The sequence below is a fragment of the Ictidomys tridecemlineatus genome, chromosome 1 (genome assembly GCF_052094955.1).
Source record: "Ictidomys tridecemlineatus isolate mIctTri1 chromosome 1, mIctTri1.hap1, whole genome shotgun sequence".
Classification (NCBI taxonomy): Eukaryota; Metazoa; Chordata; class Mammalia; order Rodentia; family Sciuridae; genus Ictidomys; species Ictidomys tridecemlineatus.
Window position 1 is genome coordinate 13,285,368 of NC_135477.1, and position 24,505 is coordinate 13,309,872.

General features: G+C 32.1%; 1 protein-coding gene across 3 annotated transcripts in view; it reads right to left on the reverse strand.

Moving 5' to 3' along the window:
* Positions 1 to 24,505, reverse strand: part of Ccdc172 (coiled-coil domain containing 172) — a 68,285-nt gene that overhangs the window by 13,462 nt on the left and 30,318 nt on the right. For all 3 annotated transcript variants that reach the window (XM_078019902.1, XM_078019910.1, XM_005320810.3), the window contains exons 6-7: positions 11,791 to 11,892; positions 11,343 to 11,445 (exon numbers count right to left, since the gene is read on the reverse strand). In XM_078019902.1, coding sequence (XP_077876028.1) covers positions 11,343 to 11,445; positions 11,791 to 11,892 — 205 coding nt within the window. The remainder of the gene's footprint in view (positions 1 to 11,342; positions 11,446 to 11,790; positions 11,893 to 24,505) is intronic.

Below are 24,505 nucleotides of genomic sequence, written 5' to 3' on the forward strand. Positions count from 1 at the left end.
TCCTCTCTCACTCTCTCTTTAAAAAAAAAAAAAAGATTAACATTAAACATAGACCAGTGGGGGGAAAGAAAGGGAGAGAGAAGAGAAATCATATGGAAATGGTAGGAGACCCTCAATGTTACACAAAATTACATATAAGAGGTTGTAAGGGGAAAGGGGGGAAACAAGGGAGAGAATTGAACAACAGCAGATGAAGTAGAGAGGGAAGATGGGAAGGGAGGGGAGGGGGGATAGTAGGGGATAGGAAAGGTAGCAGAATACAACAGTCACTAATATGCCATTATAGAAAAATGTGAATGTGTAACTGATGTGATTCTGCAATTTGTATTTGGGGTAAAAATGGGAGTTCATAACCTACTTGAGTCAAATGTGTGAAAGATGATATGTCATGAGCTTTGTAATGTTTTGAACAACCAATAAAAAAATTCTCAGTAAAAATCACAATTGGTGGTTATTCTTTTTAATACACACACACACACACACACACACACACACACACACACACACATACACACACACACATATATACACACACACCTGTGTGTGTATATATATTTCTATTTATATGTCAGTCTTAAAGTAAGCATATTGCTGGGGAAACACTAGAGGCAATCTTAAGGTCACAACAAGGATGCTCATTGCCTCTACTACTCTTTAATATTTTGTTGGAGTAACTTGCTATCATAATTAGTCTAGAGAAAAATAACTTGAGGTATAAAAATTTGAGAGAAGAGGGTTATGAACTCCCAATTTTACCCCAAATGCAGATTGCAGAATCACATCGGTTATACATCCACATTTTTACATAATGCCCAATTAGTAATTGTTGTATTCTGCTCCCACTTCAATCTAATGTATGAAATATGATATGTCAAGAGCTTTGTAATGTTGTGAACAACCAATGAGAAAAAAAAAGAAAAATAAATAAATAAATAAATAAAATACAAAAAAAAAAATTTGAGAAGAAATAAAGCTACTTTAGCATTCAGAAAATATGACAATATACCAGAAGAATCAATGAGAAAGCTAACTCAAACAATAATTTAGTAAGAAGGAAAGATATTAAATTAGCATACAAAATTAACAGGCTTTATTATCATTAATTACTAACATGACTTTTCCTTGGACAGACATTATAAAATGTTAATCATCCCAAGCTCAATCAACTGAAAGTGATTTTAATAAAAATATTATTATGGCTGGGATTGTGGCTCAGCTGTAGAGCGCTCGCCTAGCACATGTGAGGCGCTGGTTTCAATACTCAGCACCACATAAAAATAAAACAAAGATATTGTGTCCAACTACAACTAAAAAAAATAATTTTTAAAAAAATATATAAATATTATTATGTTCCCTAATGCTAGGCAAATTGATCCTTAAATTCATGTGAAAGAAACACACACACATACACACAAAAAAAAAAAAAATTGGGGGGGGTAAGCTCTTGAATTGTTCTCATTTAGGGAAAGCAATGCAAAAGAAAAACAAAGAGAGGTGACTAGACCTAACAGATATTAAGCATATTATTAACCTTTGATAAATAATACAGTGCCATACTGGTATATTAATCAACAGTGGGATATAAAAGAAAAATAGGTTAAAGTACAAAAGACATTTAGTATATGATGAAGGTGGCACCTCAAATCAATGAAGGAAAAAAGATGAACTCCTAATAAGTTGTGTTAGGACAACTGAATATTCAGTCATTTGCAGATGAATGTAAGTGTAAATGTACAGACAAGGCTAAAACTGTATATATACCTTATAGCATATATATTCTAAATGGATCAAATAATTAAATATAAAATAATGAAACAACATAAGGACAAAAACCAAAGCACAAGTAAACTGCTTTATATGATGGATGTGGGTAAAGTTTAAAATTATGGTTCAAAAATATAAATGAAATAAAAGAAAATATTTTTAAATTCAACTGGGTTAGAAAACTTCATAGTAACTAGGCATAGAGGCACATGCCTGCAACCCCAGGAATTTGAGAGAGGCAGAGGCAGGAAGATTAGGACGAAGGCCAAACTTGGCAACGTAACAAGACCCTGACTCAAATCAAGCAAACAAAAAACTTGCATGGAAAAAATGGCTATAAGTAAAGTCAAAGATAAATAATATTCTGGAAAAAATACTTGCCACATATATCACAATAAAAGGACAAATCTCTAATATGTAAAGATTCTCTATCCAAGGGGGAATGTGACCAAAACCCTGATACCCTGATAGGAAAATGAGGAAAAGTCATAAACTAGAAGTTCATGTTGGGGGAGGTCTGGGTTAGAACCAACAGGAAGGAAGGAAGAAAATATTAAAGGAAGTGGGGATGAGGAGGAAGGGAGGAAGAAGGAAAGAAAAGGGCTGAAGGAAGGGGAGTTTGATGCTCTTCATTGGATGAATGGATAAAAAAATGTGGTATATATATATATACACAATGGAATTTTACTCAGCAATAAAAGAGAATAAAATCATGGCATGTGCAGGTAAATGGATACAGTTGGAGAAGATAATGCTAAGTGAAGATAGCCAATCCCCCCAAAAAACAAATGCCAAATATTTTCTCTGATATTTGAGGCTGATTCATAGTGGGGTAGGGAGGGGGAACATGGGAGGAATAGATGAATTCTAGATAGGGAAAGCAGGGAGGGAGGGAAAGGAAGGAGGCAGGGGATTAGCAAGAATGGTGGAATTTGATGGACATCATTATCCAAAGTACATGTATGAAGACATGAATTGGGTGTCAACCTACTTTATATTCAAACAGAGATATGAAAAATTGTGATATATATGTGTAATAAGAATTGTAATGCAAAAAACCCCCAAAGTACATGTATAAAGACATCAATTGGCGTGAACATACTTTATATACAAATATATGAAAAATTGTGTTCTATATGTGTAATAAGAATTTAATGCATTCCGCTGTCATGTATTTAAAAAATTAAAAAGAAAATAGTATACAAATGCTCCTTAAAAGTATGAAAAAGTTATCAATTTCATTGGTAATAAAGAATTATAAATATACTACACAGGGATACCATTTCTTGTCTATCATACTGTCAAAACTTCAAACACTTGGGCTGGGATTGTGTCTCAGCCGTAGAGCACTCGCTTAGCACGGGCGGGACCTAGGTTCAATTCTCAGCACCACATAAAAATAAAGGCATTGTGTCGTGTCCATCTACAAAAAAGATTCATTCTCTCTTTCTCTCCTTTAAAAAAAAATTCTTCTGGTGAGCCTATGGGGAAATAAATGTGCTCAAACACCACTAGAAAGAATCGAAAATGGTTCAACCTACCTTCAGTGGTTGTAAGGCAATAAGAATTAGAGTTGTCTGAAATTTTATTTAGTAGTGGGAGTACATAGCTACTAATTTAAAAATAATTTTTCATTGAAGAATTTAGGAAATAATTAAATGACTACTGAAAATAGATATACAATAGAGGAACTAGAAGGCAGGCACTCTCATTTTGGATTTGAATTGGAGGGGATCAGTATATACTCATGATTTTTAAAATCTCATATTGTGGGCTGGAGTAGAATGGTAGAGTGCTTGGTAGAGTGCTTACCTAGCACATGTGAAGCACTGAGTTCAATCTTCAGCACCACATAAAAATAAAAGTATTGTGTCCATCTACTATAAAAAATATATTTTTAAAAAATCTGATATTGTTTGGGCTGGGGATGTGGCTCAAGCAGTAGCGTGCTCGCCTGGCATGCGTGCGGCCCGGGTTTGATCCTCAGCACCACATACAAACAAAGATGTTATGTCCGCCAATAACTAAAAAATAAATATTAAAAAAATTCTCTCTCTCTCTCTCCCCCCCCCTTTAAAAAAAATCTGATACTGTTAGTTCTGCCCACTTCAAATGCTTAGAAGCAATGACTTTAGGTACCAATGAAGCATATCTAGCACTCTGATTAGTTTCTAAATACCATTCCCACCTCAAATACACCATGGTTCCTTGAAAAAATACTTGGTTCCAGAAATAGCTGAATGAAATAGGAAACTATAGGGTGAGTCTGGAACATCACACTGCACCAAAGAAGGTGAAAAACTGATTTTCATGGATATGATAAATGGATTCAGAAATTTATATTAAAAAGCAAAGGGCTAAGAATAACCAAGTCACTCTTAGTGAAAACAACAACCACAAAATAACTTATGGGCATGCTCTACCTTATGTCAAGACTCATTATAAAGTAACAGTAATTAAATAGTTATAACTGAGTAGTATGTACCTAATAGTAATTAAGTAATTGAAAGACAGTTCTTAACAGAAATAAAATCACTGATCAATGGAATACAAATAAAATCATGGCATTTGCAGGTAAATGGATGCAGTTGGAGAAGATAATTGACTTTGAATACACACTCAAACATCATGGAAAAATCATTTAGAGACATTTTATAGAAAAGGAAATGCATGGGCCATAAACATATGAAAAAATTCTATCAATTGGTTCCAGAAATATCTGAGCAATGCATATTAAAACTACAAAATATTATCTTACACTTACAAGATAGGCAAAATTTAAAGTTTGAGAATAAAGTATTATTAAGGAGAATGGAGATAAAAGGGAAATTTTATAATGTGCTAATGTAAGTATAATTTGGTTTAATCACTTTGGAAAATAGCCTGTCATTATCTTGAAGTCCAATATTCTCATGCCCTATATTCAGTAACTCCAGGAGGCATATGTCCTAGAGAAAGTCTTGCATGTGTGATCCAACATGCATGTACAGTACTTGTGAGAGTAAAAACTGGAAACACCTCAACTTTCCATTAAAAAGAGAAAAAAATTTGTGACATATTCACTCATATATTTATACTCATAAACATGGCTAAATCTTAGAAACAATGTTGAACCAAGAATAAGTTCTAGGCCATATAATACCATTTTTATACAACTCAAAAACAAACAAAATATATATGTGGGCATGCACATATATCTATGGTAGATGGATTATATATAAACATATAATGTAAATATAAATAAATTATATAATAAAGGAAGAAAATGAACACATTCACAAGAAGACGAAATATTAATATGAAACATTAATTATATATGGGGTAAGAAAGAACATACAAAAGGAGGAGCCATATCTAATGTAAATTACTGGTAATGTTTTAGTTGGTTCACAGGTATTCAGTAGATTATTAAATTTATAAATTACATATATTATTTTAAGAATGACTAGGGAAGAAAGACATAATATTTATAAGGATGGATGTGGAAATAACACCCTATATATGTTAAGTTCATTGTGTTATGAATTTTTTAGAATTTAACTCTAAATAGAATCCTAAAGGAATGCTTAGTTAAGAAAAACAACAAGTTGTTAATTATGACATTAGATGTATAGACAAGCATAAAAACTCTTGTATTAAATATGTTTAAAGAATAAGTGGAAGGTTTAATGCAGTATGAGCTGGGGAGGTAGCTCAGCAGTAGAGCACTTGTCTAGCATGCTTTTGGCCCTGGGTTTAATTCCCAGTACAGGGCTGGTACAATGTACTAGATGCTATTATTACAAATGTACCTAAGGTCTAATTTAAATAAATATTTTTTTCGAATTAAATGGTAGAGATTTTTCTTTCCTCTATCCCATCAATACTTTCCCTTCACCTTCTTCAATTCAGATGGACTAAATATTCTGTAACTACATACTCATGTCCATCAGAATTGGGTGGTGACCACTTTTGAACTCAGTTACATAATAACAGAAAGAGAGGCTTGAAATTAAGGAGGACATTCAGAAAAAATTATAGGAAGTATTTTTCTATTTGGCATATAATCAAGCTGTAGAATTTAGATCTGTACTTACAGGACTTACTTCTAGGTTTAAAAGAAGCTAGTTGATGATAGTATGAATATTAATACATTTGCAGCTAGTCAAAGCAAAATAATGATAACAGAAATCATGCTTCAGTGCATAAACTGATTGACGATGTAATGAAGGAAGGAGTTCCCTCATCCCCCTGCACAATAACTAAGAACAGTTTTCATTGGTTACTGTCACCTTTCTCTGAATCATCAAATAATGAACAGGATGAGTTAGCATTGCTAGTTAGTTTAGCAAAATTTATGTCCCATGTATTTTAATGATTTCCTGAACCACCACAAATTACTTTCAGTTACCTCTCAATGACATAAAAAAACAAAAATCCTTAACTAACTGCAATTTAACAGGAAAGGACAAATTTCATCCAAAGTCCTTGTACCCAAATTCAAATGCTGTTAAAATTTAAGTATATTTCATTGTAGTCTTTAGTTTCCATATAATAGTGATTATATAATTTTGCCTTTTGATTTTTTTCTTTTGCTTAATGCTATTATATATTTCCACTACTAAACTGTGTATGCCAATTAATACCATTTAAGATAAATTTGTAGGTAGTCCATGTGGCTACACCAGAATTTACTTAATCATTCACTTATGGTAGGGAATTTCAGTTTTTCCTTTTTTTTTCTACCATAAATGAAGCTACACTGAACATTCTCTGTGCATAAAGCTTCTTCTGTACTCAGAATAGAGCTCACAAGCAGAATTATTGAGTCAAATTCGCATAACCATTTTAAAGATAATTAATTTACATACCTTAAATTGCATTACAAATATTTATTATGTATGTTGATAGCAGCAATATGTCATTTCTATAATACACATTTTTTAATACGGCCATTTATTAATTTTTAAATTATGAAGATTATTATGAAAATTATTAAAATTCATATGAAAATTATGTATTATTAAATAATTTCAAAATTTGACAGAAAAAATATTGAGTGGTTTTAATTTGTCTTTCATTGATAATTCAGTACACCTGAATTAGCTTGTCTAATTCAGCTGAGTATCCTCAGTAATTAGCATATTATATGATATAAAGCAGATATTTTAATACCTGCTTTTTGGACAAATGTATGAATAAAAACCATTGATTTTAGTGTTTTCTTATGAACTTTAAATCAGCTGGTTATTTAATAATTTGCTGTCATGATTCTATAATTTTTTTCCAGTTTACCATTTCATGTTGATGACATTTTCAATACATGGAATTTTAAATCTTATGCTACTCTTTTCCTTTTTAGTTTCCTTAGTCATACTAGAGGTTTAATAAGTACTCTTCTCTACTTTCCACTAGGTTTTTCCATGGTTTGATTTTTTAAATATGATTTCTCTATATTAATTCATATGAAAATTATGTTGGTGCCATCTGAACACAAAATTACTTTTTCAAAAGAAATATAGAGTGGCCTTCTTCCATATATAATTTACTTCTGAAAATGAGTTTGAAAGTTGATTGTGTGAAAACAGAATTATTGATTTTCTAATTATGCTTTCCCTTAGTACGGGCAACCACCACACAGGCAAGAAACTTCACAGGCAGAGGAATCTGCTGAGATAGAGTAGAAGAGGGGTCTTGCCAGCATTTCTTTTACTCCAGACTCTGGGTTGCCTGGATTAGGCAATTGTTTTTACTACACATTTTTTGTCATCTTCCCAAGTGGCACCAAAAGGAATGTGTTTATAAAAAGAAGCGTGAAAATGAAAAACCAAATCAAACCTATATGATGATATGAAAGATAATAATTAATGTAGAAAATTATCATGGTAATGCTGTATATTGCTTATGTAATATTCAAAATTATTTCAAAATTTAGGGAATGAACAGGCATTTATATCAGAATATAACTTTTAAAAAAATCAATTGAGACTACCATCAAATTTCCCCTGTAGTTACTTAGAAGGCTTAGTAACTAGAATATATGCCAAGAACTCACAAAACAGGGGATCTCTATTAGCTTGAAAGCTACCTAATCAATGTTGTAGAGACATATCTGTTAGTGAATAAATTATGAAGTTCTACCAGAAAAAATGCAGAGTCAACAGAAATATTCAACAAAATATATAGCTAAGAATGATCCTAGAATTAAATGAGGATTTTCATATTTTATAAATGTTTAAAAAGAGAGATAATATAGGTTGGGTACAGATATATAATTACTTGACTAACATTTTTGATAAATTTTAGAGCTGAGATCTTATTAAACTTGTCCACTTTGAGTTGATTCTTATTGAAAACAGAACAAAATGAATGTGGACAATTTTCTAAATGTAGCCTGGGTAACAATTCCTAATACTCTACCAAATGATGTTTATTCAAAGTAATGTTACAGAAACTCTCCTGTAAGCATAAGGATACATTTATAGAAACATGTCTAATTATAAATATTTATAAACTGTCTTGTATATCCATTCATGGGAGAATGGTTAAATATGGCATCTCCAGACAATGACATTTAAAAATGAAGTTAATCACTACAAACTAATGTGAAAAATGTCTATAACATTTTGCTGAGCAATAAATCAAACAAGAGTCCAGTCAGTAGGATCCTATGATCCCATTTTTCCTGAACACACATGCATACATGTGCCTATGCACATAAATAGAAGCACACAAACTCTGGCACATACACAGCAAATGTTCAACAATAATAGGCTTCATGCATTACAGTAAGGGAGAAGGGAGACTGATTTTTACATCTTGGTACTGTTTGAACTTTTTATTCAATCAAATAGCCTGCTCTCACAATTTAAACATATGTGGTATATACACACATACATAAAATAAAAAATAAATAAATTCATATATAAATATGCATGTTTATCAGTGTATCATAAGAGAGGTTTACAGTGTTTTAATACCACAATATATGTAAGCCTTCTCATACACCTAAGAACCATCAATGTGACCTCTATGACAACTTAACTGAATGACTTTTTCACTGAAAAGTCAACAGCATTGCTTTAGTACTATCCATAAATGCATTTGGAGTCTCTCAGTAGCAGATGTAGATTAATTTTTGTGCAGTTTCCATTGCAAATATGCTCTTCACAAAACCACAGAATCTTTTAAGTGTTCAAGAATGAAAATCTCATGCTGTTGACTTTGCAGATTTATTTCTGAAACATTTCCTGTTGTATTAAACAACCACAAATGTTGGATACACAAAATATAAAATCACTCTAGAAAGAAGTTTTATGGGTAAAGAAAATGCTGGAAATGTATAAATTATTTGCTGTATTACTATTTGGAGTATATTAAAAAATAACAATCAAGCACTGTATTTTGGTAACCCTGGTATTGAGCAATAATGAAAAATAATAGTTCAAGGAATTTGATGGGGCCCAGTATATAACATTTTTCTTTCCTGCCTCACATCTGCCCAATTAAAAAATAAGGAAGGAATATGAGAGACTAAAACATCTTATTTACTGATAAAGCAGAGTCTGGAGAATGCAGTTTACATCTGCAGACCAGGTTATTGAACTCAGAATTAGACTAATGACTCACAACATTATAGGCAGAACTGGACTCCACAAGCCTTCACTGTAAAACCACTCTAAAACCTAGTGAGTGGGTAGACAAGCAGTGGAAGACAATTGTCTGAGGCAGGCCCACCTCCAAAATGATAGGAAAAGGAAAAGACTAGGCTCTACATCACCCAGTTTATCTTTATAAACTATGCCTAAATTATAATTAAACTTTTATAGGTAAGTATGTATATATAGGGAATAACATAGTGCAGTAGCCCCCCCATCTGTGGGGAAACTATGTCTTTTCTACAAATACATAACTATACATAAACCTGATAAAGTTTAATTTATAAGCTAGTTACGGTATGAGATTAACAATAATAACAAATAATGAAATAAAATAATTATAACAATGTGTTCTAATAAAAATTATGTGAATGTGGTCTCTTCTTCTTGAAAGAATCAAGACAAATGTGTTTTTTTACCACAGTTTACCATCATAACTTCAGAAACTGAGGAAAGAGAAATTATGGATGAGGAGTAAACAGGAAATAATAAGCTCAAGAGATGAACCGATATTAAAGTGTTCTTTTGTAATTGCTTTCTTACTGGTTAAAGTTCAATAAAAGTAGAAGTTTAATTATAATAACCTTAAATAAAATTGTTTCTCAATTAGGGATATTTTTTAACCTTCAAGACAAGTGTTATTGCACTAATTATCAGATTGATGGTCCTTTCTCTGAAATATTATATTCAGTGCTTGCTTTTACTCTTCATATATAATTCAGATATAACCCTGAATTATCACACTTGAGAAAAATTTTACAAAACATATTAGTAGGAAAACTAAGTACAGAGATCAAGGAATTTAAAGTGGGAACTGATAAAATTGGCAATTCATTAATAACTGCTAAAATACAATGAATGAACTAGGTATATGGACTGATGTTCCCTTCTATTCCTGTTTCCTCTGTCACCATTTTTTTTTTAAGAAAAAAGCATTCTCTAACAGACTTGCGTGTTTAATTTTAACTCAGGGAAAACTTCATGACTGAGTGATAAAACCACAAAACTGGAGTGCATATTGGAAGCTCTCACACTACTAAGTATGATGATACCAGTGGGTACTACCATTTTTAAAAGTATAAAGAAATCAATGAGCAGACTGTCATTACAGAAATTCATTCTGTATCATATATATCACCCAAGAGGTTGATATTTTATGCTTATAAAACTTAACATAAAATTAAATTGCAAATATTTTCTCACAATCTACTAAAATTATGGCCGAAGGCAAAACATTGCTAATATGAAGCATTTGTTCAGCTCTAGTGGACATATTTCCTCTATGATTTATGTGAAAAAAGGCTTCATTTGCTTCTTCATAGATTCAGTAATGAGGTTTCATTTCTTATTTAAGGCTAGAAAGTACAGGAATTTTAAAACTTAGAAGTCAGCAAATATAACCCTGAATTATCAATAAAAAATACTCAAATAAGAAACTGGAGGTCTTTTCCCCTTATGTTTATGACTATGTAATTCAGACTATCAGCTATTATTCAATTATTCAAATACATTAAAAGCACTATTATACACAAAAAACAGTTTTCATTCTTTGGGAACCAAATCAGAGTAACAAATTTCAGGTAAAAGAGGAGATTCTCTGATTCTCTACCCTCTGGAACCTAGAAAGATTAAATATAATTTCAGTGTCTCCCTTAGAAATAGGAATAACAAAAAGGAGAGTTGTCTTATCTTTGGGGATATGAATAACAGTCTACAAGATGGAAGTAAGTAAAAAACTGATGTCACTGTTATCAACCCAATGCATATGGACTTTCCAAACAGTGAAGTGTGTGCTTTCCAGCAAGTTTTAAAACATACAAATAAGGAAATAATGTCTTTATCTTTTAACTTTGTAAAAAAAATCACTAAACTTTTTGCTAAAGTCTATTTAACTATTTAAATTACCAGATTTTATACCAAAATATAATAGACAATTCTCACCTTAAGCATTCAGCATCATTTTGAGGCTTTTCTTTGATTTTTATCTTTTCTGCCTCTAGGTTTTTGGTAGTACAAATGGCTTCATTCTCTTCATCTTCAAGAACTAAACAATTAAGAAATTTTTTACAATCTTTTAAAAATTAAACATAAAGGTTATCTTTATTCACTTTTATGAAATAGTTTAACTGTGCTTCATAACAAATGTACAAACTAATGTTTTTATTTCTACTTTAATATAGCAATTAAAGGCACAAAAAGATCTTTACAAAATTCATGATATTAAAAAAAAAACCACCAGTTCTAATCCTGATTGATTCAACGTTGTTTCTATTTCTTTTTTATACCAATACTAGCATATATACCATTGCATTTTGAAAGAATAATATAACCCAATTATGTGTATATAACTATTCTGTCAGCAAAACAGACTAACTTATGAAAGTAATACCTTTATGTTTTCTCTGGAGAATAAGCAATTCTTGTATCAGTTCACTCTTTTGTTTTTGAAGTTCATTCAACTGGCCACTATCTTGTTCCACTGACTTCATTTCTAGAAACAAATACAATAACATCCCAAAATATACAGAAATAAATTTAATCAAGCAGGTAAAAGATTTGTGCACTGAAAGCTATAAAACATTTATGAAAGAAACTGAAGAAGGAGAGAAATTGAAGAAAACATAACTAAACAGATATACCATGTTCATAAATCAGGATTAATACTCTTAAAATGTTCACAATACCCAAAGCAACATACAGATTCGATGCAACCCCCATCAAAATCCCAATGGTATTCTTCACAAAAATACAAACCTCACATCACTAAATGTCTACAAACAAATCGGCAAACATAACCCATATTTGAAGTATTTTGGCTTAGCCTTTTAACATATAAGCATTATTGACTTTTTCTCATATATGAATAATTTAAGTACAATTTAATCAATTTTAAGCCCATTTGGCTATCCCTTACTACCTATGAACTGTCTTTAATAAACTAATCAGCACTAATTTATCACCAACTGGACGCAAAAGGATAAATTAGATGGTGGTTAGGCTATCAAAAAAGAATATAAAACATGTAATATCACTAAGTATAAATAAACTTTCTCATAAGATGATAAGAAAACTATCTTTCATAACTACATTATGTTTAAAATAATATTTAAAAATACTCACTACATGACTACAAGCTTTTCTCTTTTGTTCTTTTTAGATATACATAACAGTGGAATGTACTTTGATATATTATACATCCATGGAGTATAACTTATTCTACTTAAGATCCCATTCTTGTGGTTGTACATGATGTGGAGTTACATTGGTTGTGTATTCATATATGAGTGTAGGGAAGTTATGTCTGATATATTCTACTGCCTTTCTTATTCTCATCCCTCCTCCCTTCTCTTCATTTCCCTTTGACTAATCCAATGAACTTCTATTCTTCCATCCCCAACCTTCCTTACTATAAGCCTTTTCAATGTTACTAATATTATTTCTTTCACCTAAAATCCCCTGCCTCCCTTTATTCTCACTACAAACTCCAATTCGTCCTTTAAAACTCATCTAATCTTTCAAACATTTTAACTTTTCTGCCATGACTTCTGGGACTCCAGTTACACATACATTAGGCTACTTGATTTTATCCCACAGGTATCTGGGGAGCTTTTTAGGTTTTTGAAGTCTTATTTCTCAGTGTGTTTCTGCATTCTCTGATCTTCTGTTAATCCCTTCTAAGCAACTGTTACTATCAGCTATTGTATTTTCTAACCCCTATAGCTCCTTTGATTATTTTTGCAAAACAATTTTTTATTTAGATAATTCACACACCATATAATTAACCCTTTAAAGGGTATAATTTAGCAGGATTTAATATAGTCACATATTTCTACGTCTATAACTTCAGTTTGGAATTTTTTATCATTCCGTTCCTGTTAGCTATCACTGCCAATTTCACCAGCTTCCTCAGCTCTAGGTAACTATAATTTACTTTCTACAAATATGGATTTGCAAATTCTGAACACTTCACAAAAATGGAATCATATAATACATGGCCTTTTGTGTTTGGCCTCTTTCACCTAGCAATATTACAATGATTTCAAGGACCATCAATATTGTAGCATGTATCAAATGTTTTCATTCTTTTTATGCTTCAATGAAACTCCATTATATAGATATACCATATTTTATTTTGGTACTGATCAATAGATAGACTTTTAGGTTGTTTACACTACTATGAATAATGCTGCTATGAACATTCACATGTGGACTTTTGTTTTAAATCCTCTTAAATGGCGTAGGAGTAGGTTTATTAAGTCACATGGTAACTCTAGGTTTAATGTTTTGAGAAACAGCTAAACCTTTTTCAAAAGCAGCTACATGATTTGGCAATCCTACCAGAAAAACTTGAAGTTTCCAATTTCTTTGTGTCCTCACAAACACTATTATTATCCAAATGTATTAAAGCCACTCTAGTGGTATTTCATTGTGTCCTGATTTGCATTTCTCCAATGGCTAATGATGTCGAACATTTTTTAATGTGGCCTTTTCTCTCTTTTGGATAATGACTTCTAAGTCCTTTGTTAATTTTTAAATTGGGTTGTCTTTATTGTTGAGTTGTAAGAGTTTTTATATTCTGAATCCTTATCAAATACTTCCTTGATAATATTCTTCAAAGCACAAGCATTTTTAATTTTGATGAAGTCAAATTTATCTACTTTTATTGCTTGTTCATATCTAAAAACAAAAATTCCCACTAAACTTTATTTCAAATGACTTTTCATAGTACTCAAACACAAAACAAGTTTTCTCATTATTACTAATATTGTTCTACCTAAAATCTCCTACCTCCTTTTATTCCTTCAACTAACTCCAATCCATCCTCTAAAATTCATTTCCTAATGAATGAAGATCTACACGGGTATTTTTGTATTTTGTTTTTTTTTTTTCCGTGCTTAGCACTGAAAAAAGTTTTACATTTCTAGCTCTGACATAATTTAGGTCTTTTTGATCCATTTTGAGTTAATTTATGTGTATGTCATGAGGTAGATATTCATATGCATTTTAGAATGTGAACAGTTAAGTTATTCCATTACTATTATTTTAAAAGACTATTTGAATTATCTTGTTATCCTTGTCAAAACAAATTGACTTGCATTTCCAAATGAATTTTAGCATCATTTGGTCAATTTTTAGCTAACATCTAGCTGAGATTTTGATGAGAGTAACACTAAATCTTTATACCACTTTTGGAAGTATTGCCATCAAACAATATTGTGTGACAATCCACAAGCACAGGATTTCATTTTATCTGTTTGCTTAGTTCTTTAATTTTCTTAACAATGCTTTTATAGTTTCTTGTGTTTTGTAAAACTCATTCCTATTTTTGATGCTCTAATGAATAAAATTTTCTTAAATCCACTTATAAATTATTTGCTAACATATAGAAATTATTATTTTATATGTTGACCTTAAATCATGCAACTTTTCTGAACTTATAAGCTCTATTAGTTTTTCTTCAATTCCTTAGGATTTTATGTATACAAGATAGTGTGTCTTTAAATAGATATTTTTAATTCTTCTTTTCAAATCTGGATGCCTTTTGTTTCTTTTCTTGCTGAATTACCCTAAAATACAGTATTGATTAGAAGTAGTTAAGACTGGGTATCCTTTTCTTATTCCTAATTTTAGATGGGAAACTTCCATTCTTTCACCATTAAGAATGATATTTGTGAGGCTGGGGTTGTGGCTCCCGGTAGAGCGCTCACCAAGCACATATGAGACACTGGGTTCGACCCTCAATACCACATAAAAATAAATAAAATAAAGAAATGACATTTGCTATGTTTTTTCATAGATGTCCTTTATTAGTTTGAAGAAAATCCCTTCTATCCAGTTGAGTGTTTTCATCATTAAAGGATATTGGATATATTGGATATATCACATGCTTTTTCTTTGTCTGGCTATTTATAATATCTTCTATTTAATTCCTAATTATGATCATGTCCTTGAAAATATAATATTTGCTCGAGCAGTTTTAAACTCTTTGTCTTCTAACTGCTGTCATATCTGAGTACAATTCTATTGACTCAATTTCCACCTTCCTCTAAGTTCTGATTTGTTGCTTCTTCACATATCTAGAAATTTTTGACTGTATGCCAGACATCGTGTTTACAATTTTATTGAATTTTTGAGTTTTTCTGTCTTTCTCTACAGCATTTTATGTTTGTTATTAGAGCAGTTAAGTTGTTTATGAATGAGGTTCACATTTGTTTATAAACAACACTTTTATAGGGTGGGTCTATAAGAGCATTTAATCTAGGTAAATTTAATATTATTATTAAGACAGGGCTCTTCTGTTTAATGAGCTATTTCTATTATATAAGATGGAGCATCAATAATTTATCGTTTTATGAAGTGAGCTTTTAGAATTATTCACTTTATCACTCTATGGTAGTTTTCCTTGACTAAGCCTAGTGGGATTTCCCCAATGTATGCACAAGTTAATGTATAGCCAAAGACTCAAGGGGACCCTATACAGTAGATTCTATACAAATTTCTGGAGCTTTTACTTCGTAGACCTGCCCTCTCAAGTACATTGACTTGAATAGAACTAGCTGATTTGACCTCCTTGACCTCCCTGACCTCCAGTCTTTGTGTCTTCAACTCCCATCAGATCACTTTTCATGGCTTAAATTCCTCCTCCCAGTACTACTGTACAAAAATCAATTCTAGGTAGAAGTTGGAATAATCGTAGGCCGTACCTCATTTGTTTTTTCTCTCTCTCAAGGATCAAAATCCTACATTGTTAATATCTGAATGTTAATAATATTCAGATATTAATATCTAAAATAGTTTTCCATATTATTTTAGTTTTCTAGCTGTTTATGGTAAAAGAGAAAATTCCATAAAACTACTCCTTCATGATCATAAGTGGAAACCATCTACATGATACTTAAATTATCCTCTTACTTATCTCTCTTCTGCATTAGACCATAATCTTCTTGAAAACAAGAATTATCCCTCATTTATCTTTAAATTCCACTTCTTGCATAATGCCCTGCATAGTATATAGAGAGCACATATGTCATGAAATATATTGAACTGAATTAAAATAAATCAGATAATTTTCTTTAAATCTCTTTGATTATTCATACTTTGTCTATTAATGCAAGTAATGTTAAAGTAGACAGTTCTATGAAAAGAAAATAAGACTCACATTTGTTCTTTTGATCTTTCAATAAATGAAAATATAAAAACATATATATATATAACCACATGCTAATAATTAAGAGACAAGATTGAAGATACCATTAACACAATCTTGAGAGTAGAGAAGTTTCATTTTTAATTGTTAGTTGATCATCAGACATTCTATGATAAAATATCTTTGTAAAACTCAGGCAACAATGATGAAGAAACTCTGAATTTAAATATTCCTGAAACAGAGGATATATTATTTTTAAAGTCCTGATTCCCTAGACTAAATAGTCTGAGGATTGATTAAGAAAAAATAAAACAAATGTGCAAATATTTTCCTAACGGAGCTTATAGAACTGAAAGAATAAACCCTTTGTGGTGATAACTAGTCCCCCCATTTTTTCACTGCCTTATTCTTATTTTATTATTATTATTATTATTATTTACAACTTTATTGAGGTATAACTGATGTGATAACTTTTAGTTTCTTGCACTGCTTAAAACTTCAATGTTTTAATCAATAGGTAGGTTCTATAGCCATGAATGTTAAAGCAAACTAAAAAATCAAAATTCATTCCCATTTTTTAATGTGAATTGTCGTTCTCATATGTATATTGACAACCATTAATGGACATTACCAAGCAAAGAAAAAGGGAAATACACATCTTATCTCACATTCAAGAAAAATTTATTTAACAACTAGGAGAAATAAGTAAGAGGAACATTTTGAGAAAAATGTTATGACAATCATGTCATTATTTTGAAGTCGAAAGTGATGAACCCTTTCATATATGAATTACCAGATGTAAAAAATGAATAAATGTTTAATCATTTCACAAGTATATTGAATACCAATTTTTCTATTCTCTAATTGCTCAGGCCAATAACTTTGTATCATTCTTAACACCTATATCTCACACCCTATAAGTAGTTCATCATGAAATCCTGCTCATCTCTCTTCAAAATATATCCAGAATCTGATACCTGTTGCCTATACTCCTATTGATATACTCCTTATCCATCTGGATTACTGCCATTTTCACCTAGGTTTTCCTGTATCTGCTTCTACCTCCTGTGTGTTCTCAATACCTGTTAGAGTAAGTTGTTAAAATGTGAGACCTTTCATTCCTTTGCTTAAACCCTCCAATTGCTTCTAACCTCACACTAGCAAACAATAAAGACATTAGAATAGCCCACAAGGTTTTAAGTGATTCTTGTCACCTTTCTGATCTCATGACCCCTCCTTTACTCTGAACAACACTTTAGGCTTTTCTCTTTTACCCAAAAACAGATTAGGTATAACCTATTTTAGGGGCTTGGCATTAGTTGTCCCCTATCTGTGAAGTGCTATTTCCCTGGGTATTCATTTGGCTCCTTTCTTTATCTCTTTCAGGTTTTATTAAAAATACACCTGACCACTAGTACCCTCCCTGGGCATCTACAGCTGTACAACACATCCACTCCAACACCTCCCCTAATCTATCTATCCATCTTCCTTCATTTTCCTCCTTGCCCTCATTCATTCTTACTTTCTTCCTTCCCTTCCTTCCTTTCTTCCTGTCTCTACTATATTAATGTAGGCTCCATGATGGCAGAGATTTTTTTTCTCTATTTTTTGGTCACTGCAGAACACTGATGCTAGAACAGTGCCACAAACACAAAAGGCACATAATAAATGCTGAACAAATGAGTGTACTAAGCAATTTTCAGAAATACAATTACAAGCCAAACATATTTCCTACTCCTATGGCAACAAACACTTTGGTGGGGGAGATAAACATGCATATAATAAGCATACAAATATGTAATTAGACTGCTCTGAAGAAAAAGAGACCTATGAGAGGATATAATCAGAGGAACTGACACAACATATGGGACTGGAATGGGGAATAGCAGAGTATTTCCTGAGGAAGTAACATTTAATATGAGATCAGAAGAATGACTGAGTTAACAACATAAAAGATAAGGAAAGACTTCCAAATAGAGCATATTCAAAGGTCCTGAGGCAGGAAGAAGCATAGGATGATCTGAGAAACAAGAGGTTAGTGTACACAAAGACTGCTAGTTTAGGCTGGAAGGTAGAGAGAGACAGGAATGTGTAGGCATGGCAAAACATGTTGAGGAATTTGATTTATTATATTTATCATGATGTTTTTAAATGGTGTCTTAAGAGGCTCAATACAATAGTATAGTACTAACAATCTATTTTAAAATATATGAATGGTAATATTTTGATAACCTTAATGTAGGAGTACAGACTCCAACTTGAGTTAAAAAACAGTGAATCAAGGAAGAAGTGTGGCTGTAGGGGAAAAAACAACAAATCTTAAGTAAGTATAAAATATAAAACAGCTCTGAAGAGTTAAAAATGGAGATTTAATATCCAGTGTATCTAGCTGATTAATCACAGTTAAGGGTTAAAGGCTCAGTGGAAAGGTCAGAGGAGGAAGCCAAGGGAAAAGGGAAGAAAGGAAGAATTCAAGTGTCAGGAAATAACAGATGTGGTGGCACAAATTAGGAGAAAGAACGGAAGAGCAAACACTGACAGGAAAGAAGACAAATGGAGACTCAAATGACCAGGGAAGAAAAGGCTCTAATATCTGCTCAAAGCTGAACAATTCCTTTTGCTACCTCTACTACCAAAAAGAAAAGACATGAGAAATGGTTTCACAGGTGAATTCCTTCCAACTTTGAAGGAAATGATGCTCCTAGTATTCACATTCCTTCTGTGAAGTCAATACAACATGCACACCAAGAAAGATTAATCCCTATTAAAAACACTGATAGAAGAATCTTAAAACAATATTAAATAGAATTCAGTGGTCTCATAGAAGACTAATAAATAATTTTATTTATTCATAAAATTCACTATATTAATAAAGTAAGAAAAGCATTTCATTACTCATAATGGTGAAGTTGGGGGAAAGAAAGAGGAGTGAAGAATGAAGGAGAGGGAGAATGAGAGGAAGAAGAGAGATTCGGTCTGACATAATAATTAATAACAAAACTCTGGACACATTTCTATGAAAGTCAGGAATAAAGAAAGGTATCTAATATCAACACTAGTATTTAACAGTATCCTAAAGGTATCAATGAAATTAGATTTTAAAATTTAAAAGGCATTGGAAAACAAAGCTATCATTAGCTGAAACTTACATAATAACACATAAAAAATTCAGTGAAATCAAGTCCAAACAATAAAAGAATTTGCTAAAGCAGCTTGTTAGAAAATTAGAATATGGAACCCAGAATAGGTAAAGCAATCCTTAGCAGAAAGAGTGAAGCAGATGGCATCACTATACCAGACCTTAAACTATACTACAGAGGAACAGCAAAAAAAAAAAAAAAAAAAACAGCATGGTATTGGCAACAAAACAGACTGGTAGACCAATGATACAGAATAGAGGACACAGAGACTGACCCACAAAACTACAATTATCTTATATTAGACAAAGGTGCCAAGAACATGCATTGGAGAAAAGATAGTCTCTTCAAAAAATGGTGCTGGGAAAACTGGAAATCCATATGCAACAAAATGAAATTGAACCCCTATCTCTCATCATGCACAAAATTCAACTCAAAATGAATCAAGGACTTAGGAATCAACCAGAGATCCTGTGTCTAATAGAAGAAAAAATAGGCCCGAATCTCCATAGTGTGAAATTAGGTCCCAACTTCCTTAATAAGACTCCTGTGGCACAAGAATTAAAATCAAGAATCAATAAATGGGATGGACTCAAACTAAAAAGCTTCTTCTCGGCAAAAGAAACAATATGTGAGGTGAATAGGGAGCCTACATCCTGGGAGCAAATCTTTACCCCTCACACATCAGATAGAGCACTAATCAGTAGGGTATATGAAGAACTCAAAAAGCTAAGCACCAAAAAACAAATAACCCAATCAACAAATGGGCCAAGGACCTGAAGAGACACTTCTCAGAAGATGATGTATAATCCATCAACAATTACATGAAAAAATGTTCATCATCACAATTAGAGAAATGCAGATTAAAACCACTCTAAGATTTCATCTCACTCCAGTCAGAATGGCAGCTATTATCCATACAAACAACAATGAGTGTTGGTGAGGATGTGGGGAAAAAGGTACACTCACACTGCTGGTGAGACGCAAATTGGTGCAGCCAATAAGGAAAGCAATATGGAGATTTCTTGGAAAATTGGGAATGGAACCACCATTTGACCCAGCTGTCCCTCTCCTCAGTTTATACCCAAAGGACTTAAAAACAGCATACTACAGGGACACAGCCACATCAATGTTTATAGCAGCATGATTCACAATAGCTAAACTGTGGAACCAACCTAGATGCCCTTCAATAGATAACATGGATTTAAAAAAATGTGGCATATATACACAATGGAATATTACTGAGCAATAAAAGAGAATAAAATCATGGCATTTTCAGGTAAATGAATGGAGTTAGAGAAGATAATGCTAAGTGAAAAAAACCAAATGCCAAATGTTTTCTTTGATATAAGGAGGCAGATTCATAGTGGGATAGAGAGTGGGAGTATGGGAGGAATAGATGAACTCTAGATAGGGCAGAGGGGTTGGAGGGGAAAGGAGGGGGCATGGGGTAATTAATGACTGTGGAATGTGATGATCATTACTATACAAAGTACATGTATGAAGACACGAATTGGTGTGAACATACAATGTATACAAACAGAGATATGAAAAATTGTGCTCTATATATGTAATAAGAATTGTAATGCATTCTGCTGTCATATATAAATAAGACAAATTTACATTTAAAAAAGAAAATTAGAATTATGGGGAAAAGTATTTACGTATAAATAAACAACAACTAATAAGAAAATATAATGGAGGAAGAGATTATACTTATAATATTTAGTGATACCTAAAGAAATGGCAACAAGAAAAATGCAAAACTTCATTGAAACGCATATTTTGTTTGGGAGTAGGAAGATTCAGGATCAGGAACATATCAACTTTATGTTTATTAAAAATTTAAATGCAATTTTAATGAAAATAAAGATCTTTTTTAACTTGACATATAACACTAACTTTTATCTAAGAAAATAAACACAGGAGAATCAATAATGTAAAACAGTAAGAGTGATACCCAATCAAATGATGACACTAGAATAATTAAGAACAGCTGGGCACAGTGGTGCATGCCTGTAATCCCAGCAGCTCCAGAGGCTGAGGCAGGAAGATTGAAAGATCAAAGCCAGCCTCAACAAAAGTGAGGCGCTAAGCAACTCATGAGACCCTGTCTCTAAATAAAATATAAAATAGGGCTGGGAATATTGCTCAGTGGTTGAGTGCTCCTAAATTCAATCCCTGGTGCTCCCCAAAAAGAATATTTAAGAACAAAATAGAGGGGCTAGGGTTATAACTCAGCGGCAGAGCATTTGCCTCACACATACGAAGGCATTGGGTTCAATCCTCAGCACCACATAAAAATAAATAAGATAAATAAAGATATTGTGTCAATATTTTTAAAACCATTTTAAAAAAGAACAAAATAGAGAAGGCACAGTACAGAAAGGTGTATATATACACATACATATGTAATATGAATTTAATATATGACAACACAGAATTTTAAATTGGTTGGAAACAGATGAATTATGAAATAGTATTTAAACAACTAACTGGTTAGTCACTTGGAAAAGAATAAAGAGGGTTCCCTAAACTCTTAAACTAAAAAAATTGTAGGTGGACAGAACATATAAATAGAAAAAAATAGAACAGAAAATAACAAGTAAACATGGGCAAAGTTTGCTTTTTTAAAAAAAATTAACATTACACAGAGACAAAAGAAAGAAAGAAAGAAAGCCTTTCTCAGAGACAAAATTCAGTAGCCATAAAGGAAAAGAATAATTAAAGTATCAAAAAAATCTTACATACCTATGTGGCATTTAAACACACACACACACACACACACACACACACACACAGGCACACACACTGAGTAAAGTCAAAAGTAAACAATAAAACTAAAAGCAGGAGCTGGGATTGTGGCTCAGTGATAGAGTGCTGGCCTCGCATGCATGAGGCACTGGGTTCAATCCTCAACACCACATATATGTAAAATAAATACATTGTGTCCACCTAAAACTAAGAAATATTTTAAAAAATTAAAAGCAATATTTATAATATATACAACAGATGGCTAATTTCCTTACCTTACCAAAAAGCACGTAAATTAGTAGAAACAAAGAAATACAGAAACATAAAGAATATAGACAAGTCATTTTTATCCACAGAAAAAGAAATATAAATTGTCAGCAAATTCAGGGAAGTAAATTCAACTTCATGTAAAATTAACAAAATAAACCAATTATTAAACCAATGAGAATATTTTTACACGTCAGATTGGCAAAGACTAAAATTATTGATGATTCTCAGATTAATAATGGTATAAGATAATATTATAGGAAAACAGGAAGTCTCCTTTAATTATTTTGGTAAGAAAAATAATTCAATACCCCACGGAGCACAATTTGGCCTTAAGGTTCTAGAAATTTCCATTGTACTCAGCAATTTCATTAGGTTTTACCATATGAATATCTTCAAAAAGGTAAAGTGAGGTAAAAACTCAGTTGGAGTCCCCTATTGATGGTCACATAGGTTAATCCCAGATGTTTTTGCTTTGTTTTCCAATTCTCAAAATACCAGCATCAGTCCTATTCCTGCCTTCTCTGGCAAATTTGCTTCATTTCCAAATCTTCAACTCTACCTATGTCTGTACTACAGGCTCCAAGTTATCAAAATATGTGCAAATATCTCCCATCTCAAAAAAAAATGAAGAGGGGGATGACCCTACTTCCTCACTAGAAAACTTCCCCTTGACTTCAAATCTCCTTGTTACCAGACCCCATGTTATCCACAGAGAAACATCAGACTCACCTTTGCTCATCGTTGCAATTTCCTTTCAACCTGCTCTTTAATCCATTATTAATTGCTTAATACCCTTCCTCTCTTAGTACCCCAATCTGCTACTTTTCTAAAGACCATCACAGTCAGAGGTTCTAAAGACCTCCAACTGCAGCTTCTTATTCCTTTTACAGTTGACAGCTCTGGAGGATTCAATGTAGGCTGATCACTGTCTCAAATACCATTTAATAACTAAGCCCAAAATCACAAAGTAATATATCCTGCCCATATTTTTTTTTTGGTACTACTGGGGATTGAACTCAGGGATGCTTGACTACCAAGCCACAATTCTGGCCCTATTTTTTGTATTTTATTTAGAGACAGGGTCTCACTGAGTTGCTCAGCACCTCACTGTTGCTGAGGTTGCCTTCAAACTCTAGATTCTCCTGTCTCAGCCATCTTTCTTGAAGCTCATTTCCAGACTCCATGATGACTTTCTTCCTCTAGTGCCTTGAAAATCCTCATCTTTCTTGCTGTTTTTTTCTTTTTGTTTCAATACATTCTCCCTAGGTATTCCTAAGATTTAATAATTCCAGCCTAGACATCTGTCTGAGCTCATGACTTAAATATCCAATATCTATATCTAATCAACATCTACACTTAAATCTCTCACATGCCTAATCAACATCATCCTTCAGATCTCAGTATAAACTTCATTGCTCAGAGAAGTCTAAAGTACCTAGGTCAGGTTAGGTCCACCTTCTTACATGATCTTCATATCTGATTCACATGAAGCAAAAGGATATTTCTCTCCTTCTGAATCATTTATCAACTTATTATTATTTCATTCATACTAGTGAGGATGGGGCATTAAACAAAACAAAGTCCTGTCATAACAGAGATTAAATTTGATATGAAAATGTCATGAAATACCTAAAGATAGATCTTCTGAAAGTATAAGAAACAGCTGTATCAGGTACCACAGAAGAAAATCTATTAAAATTAAAAAGGTAAAGTGTGATAAAAGATGCAAAAAAAGACACAAAGTAGAGAACTTCAAGAGTATTTGCAATATCATGAACTTTTTTCTTTCAATTTTA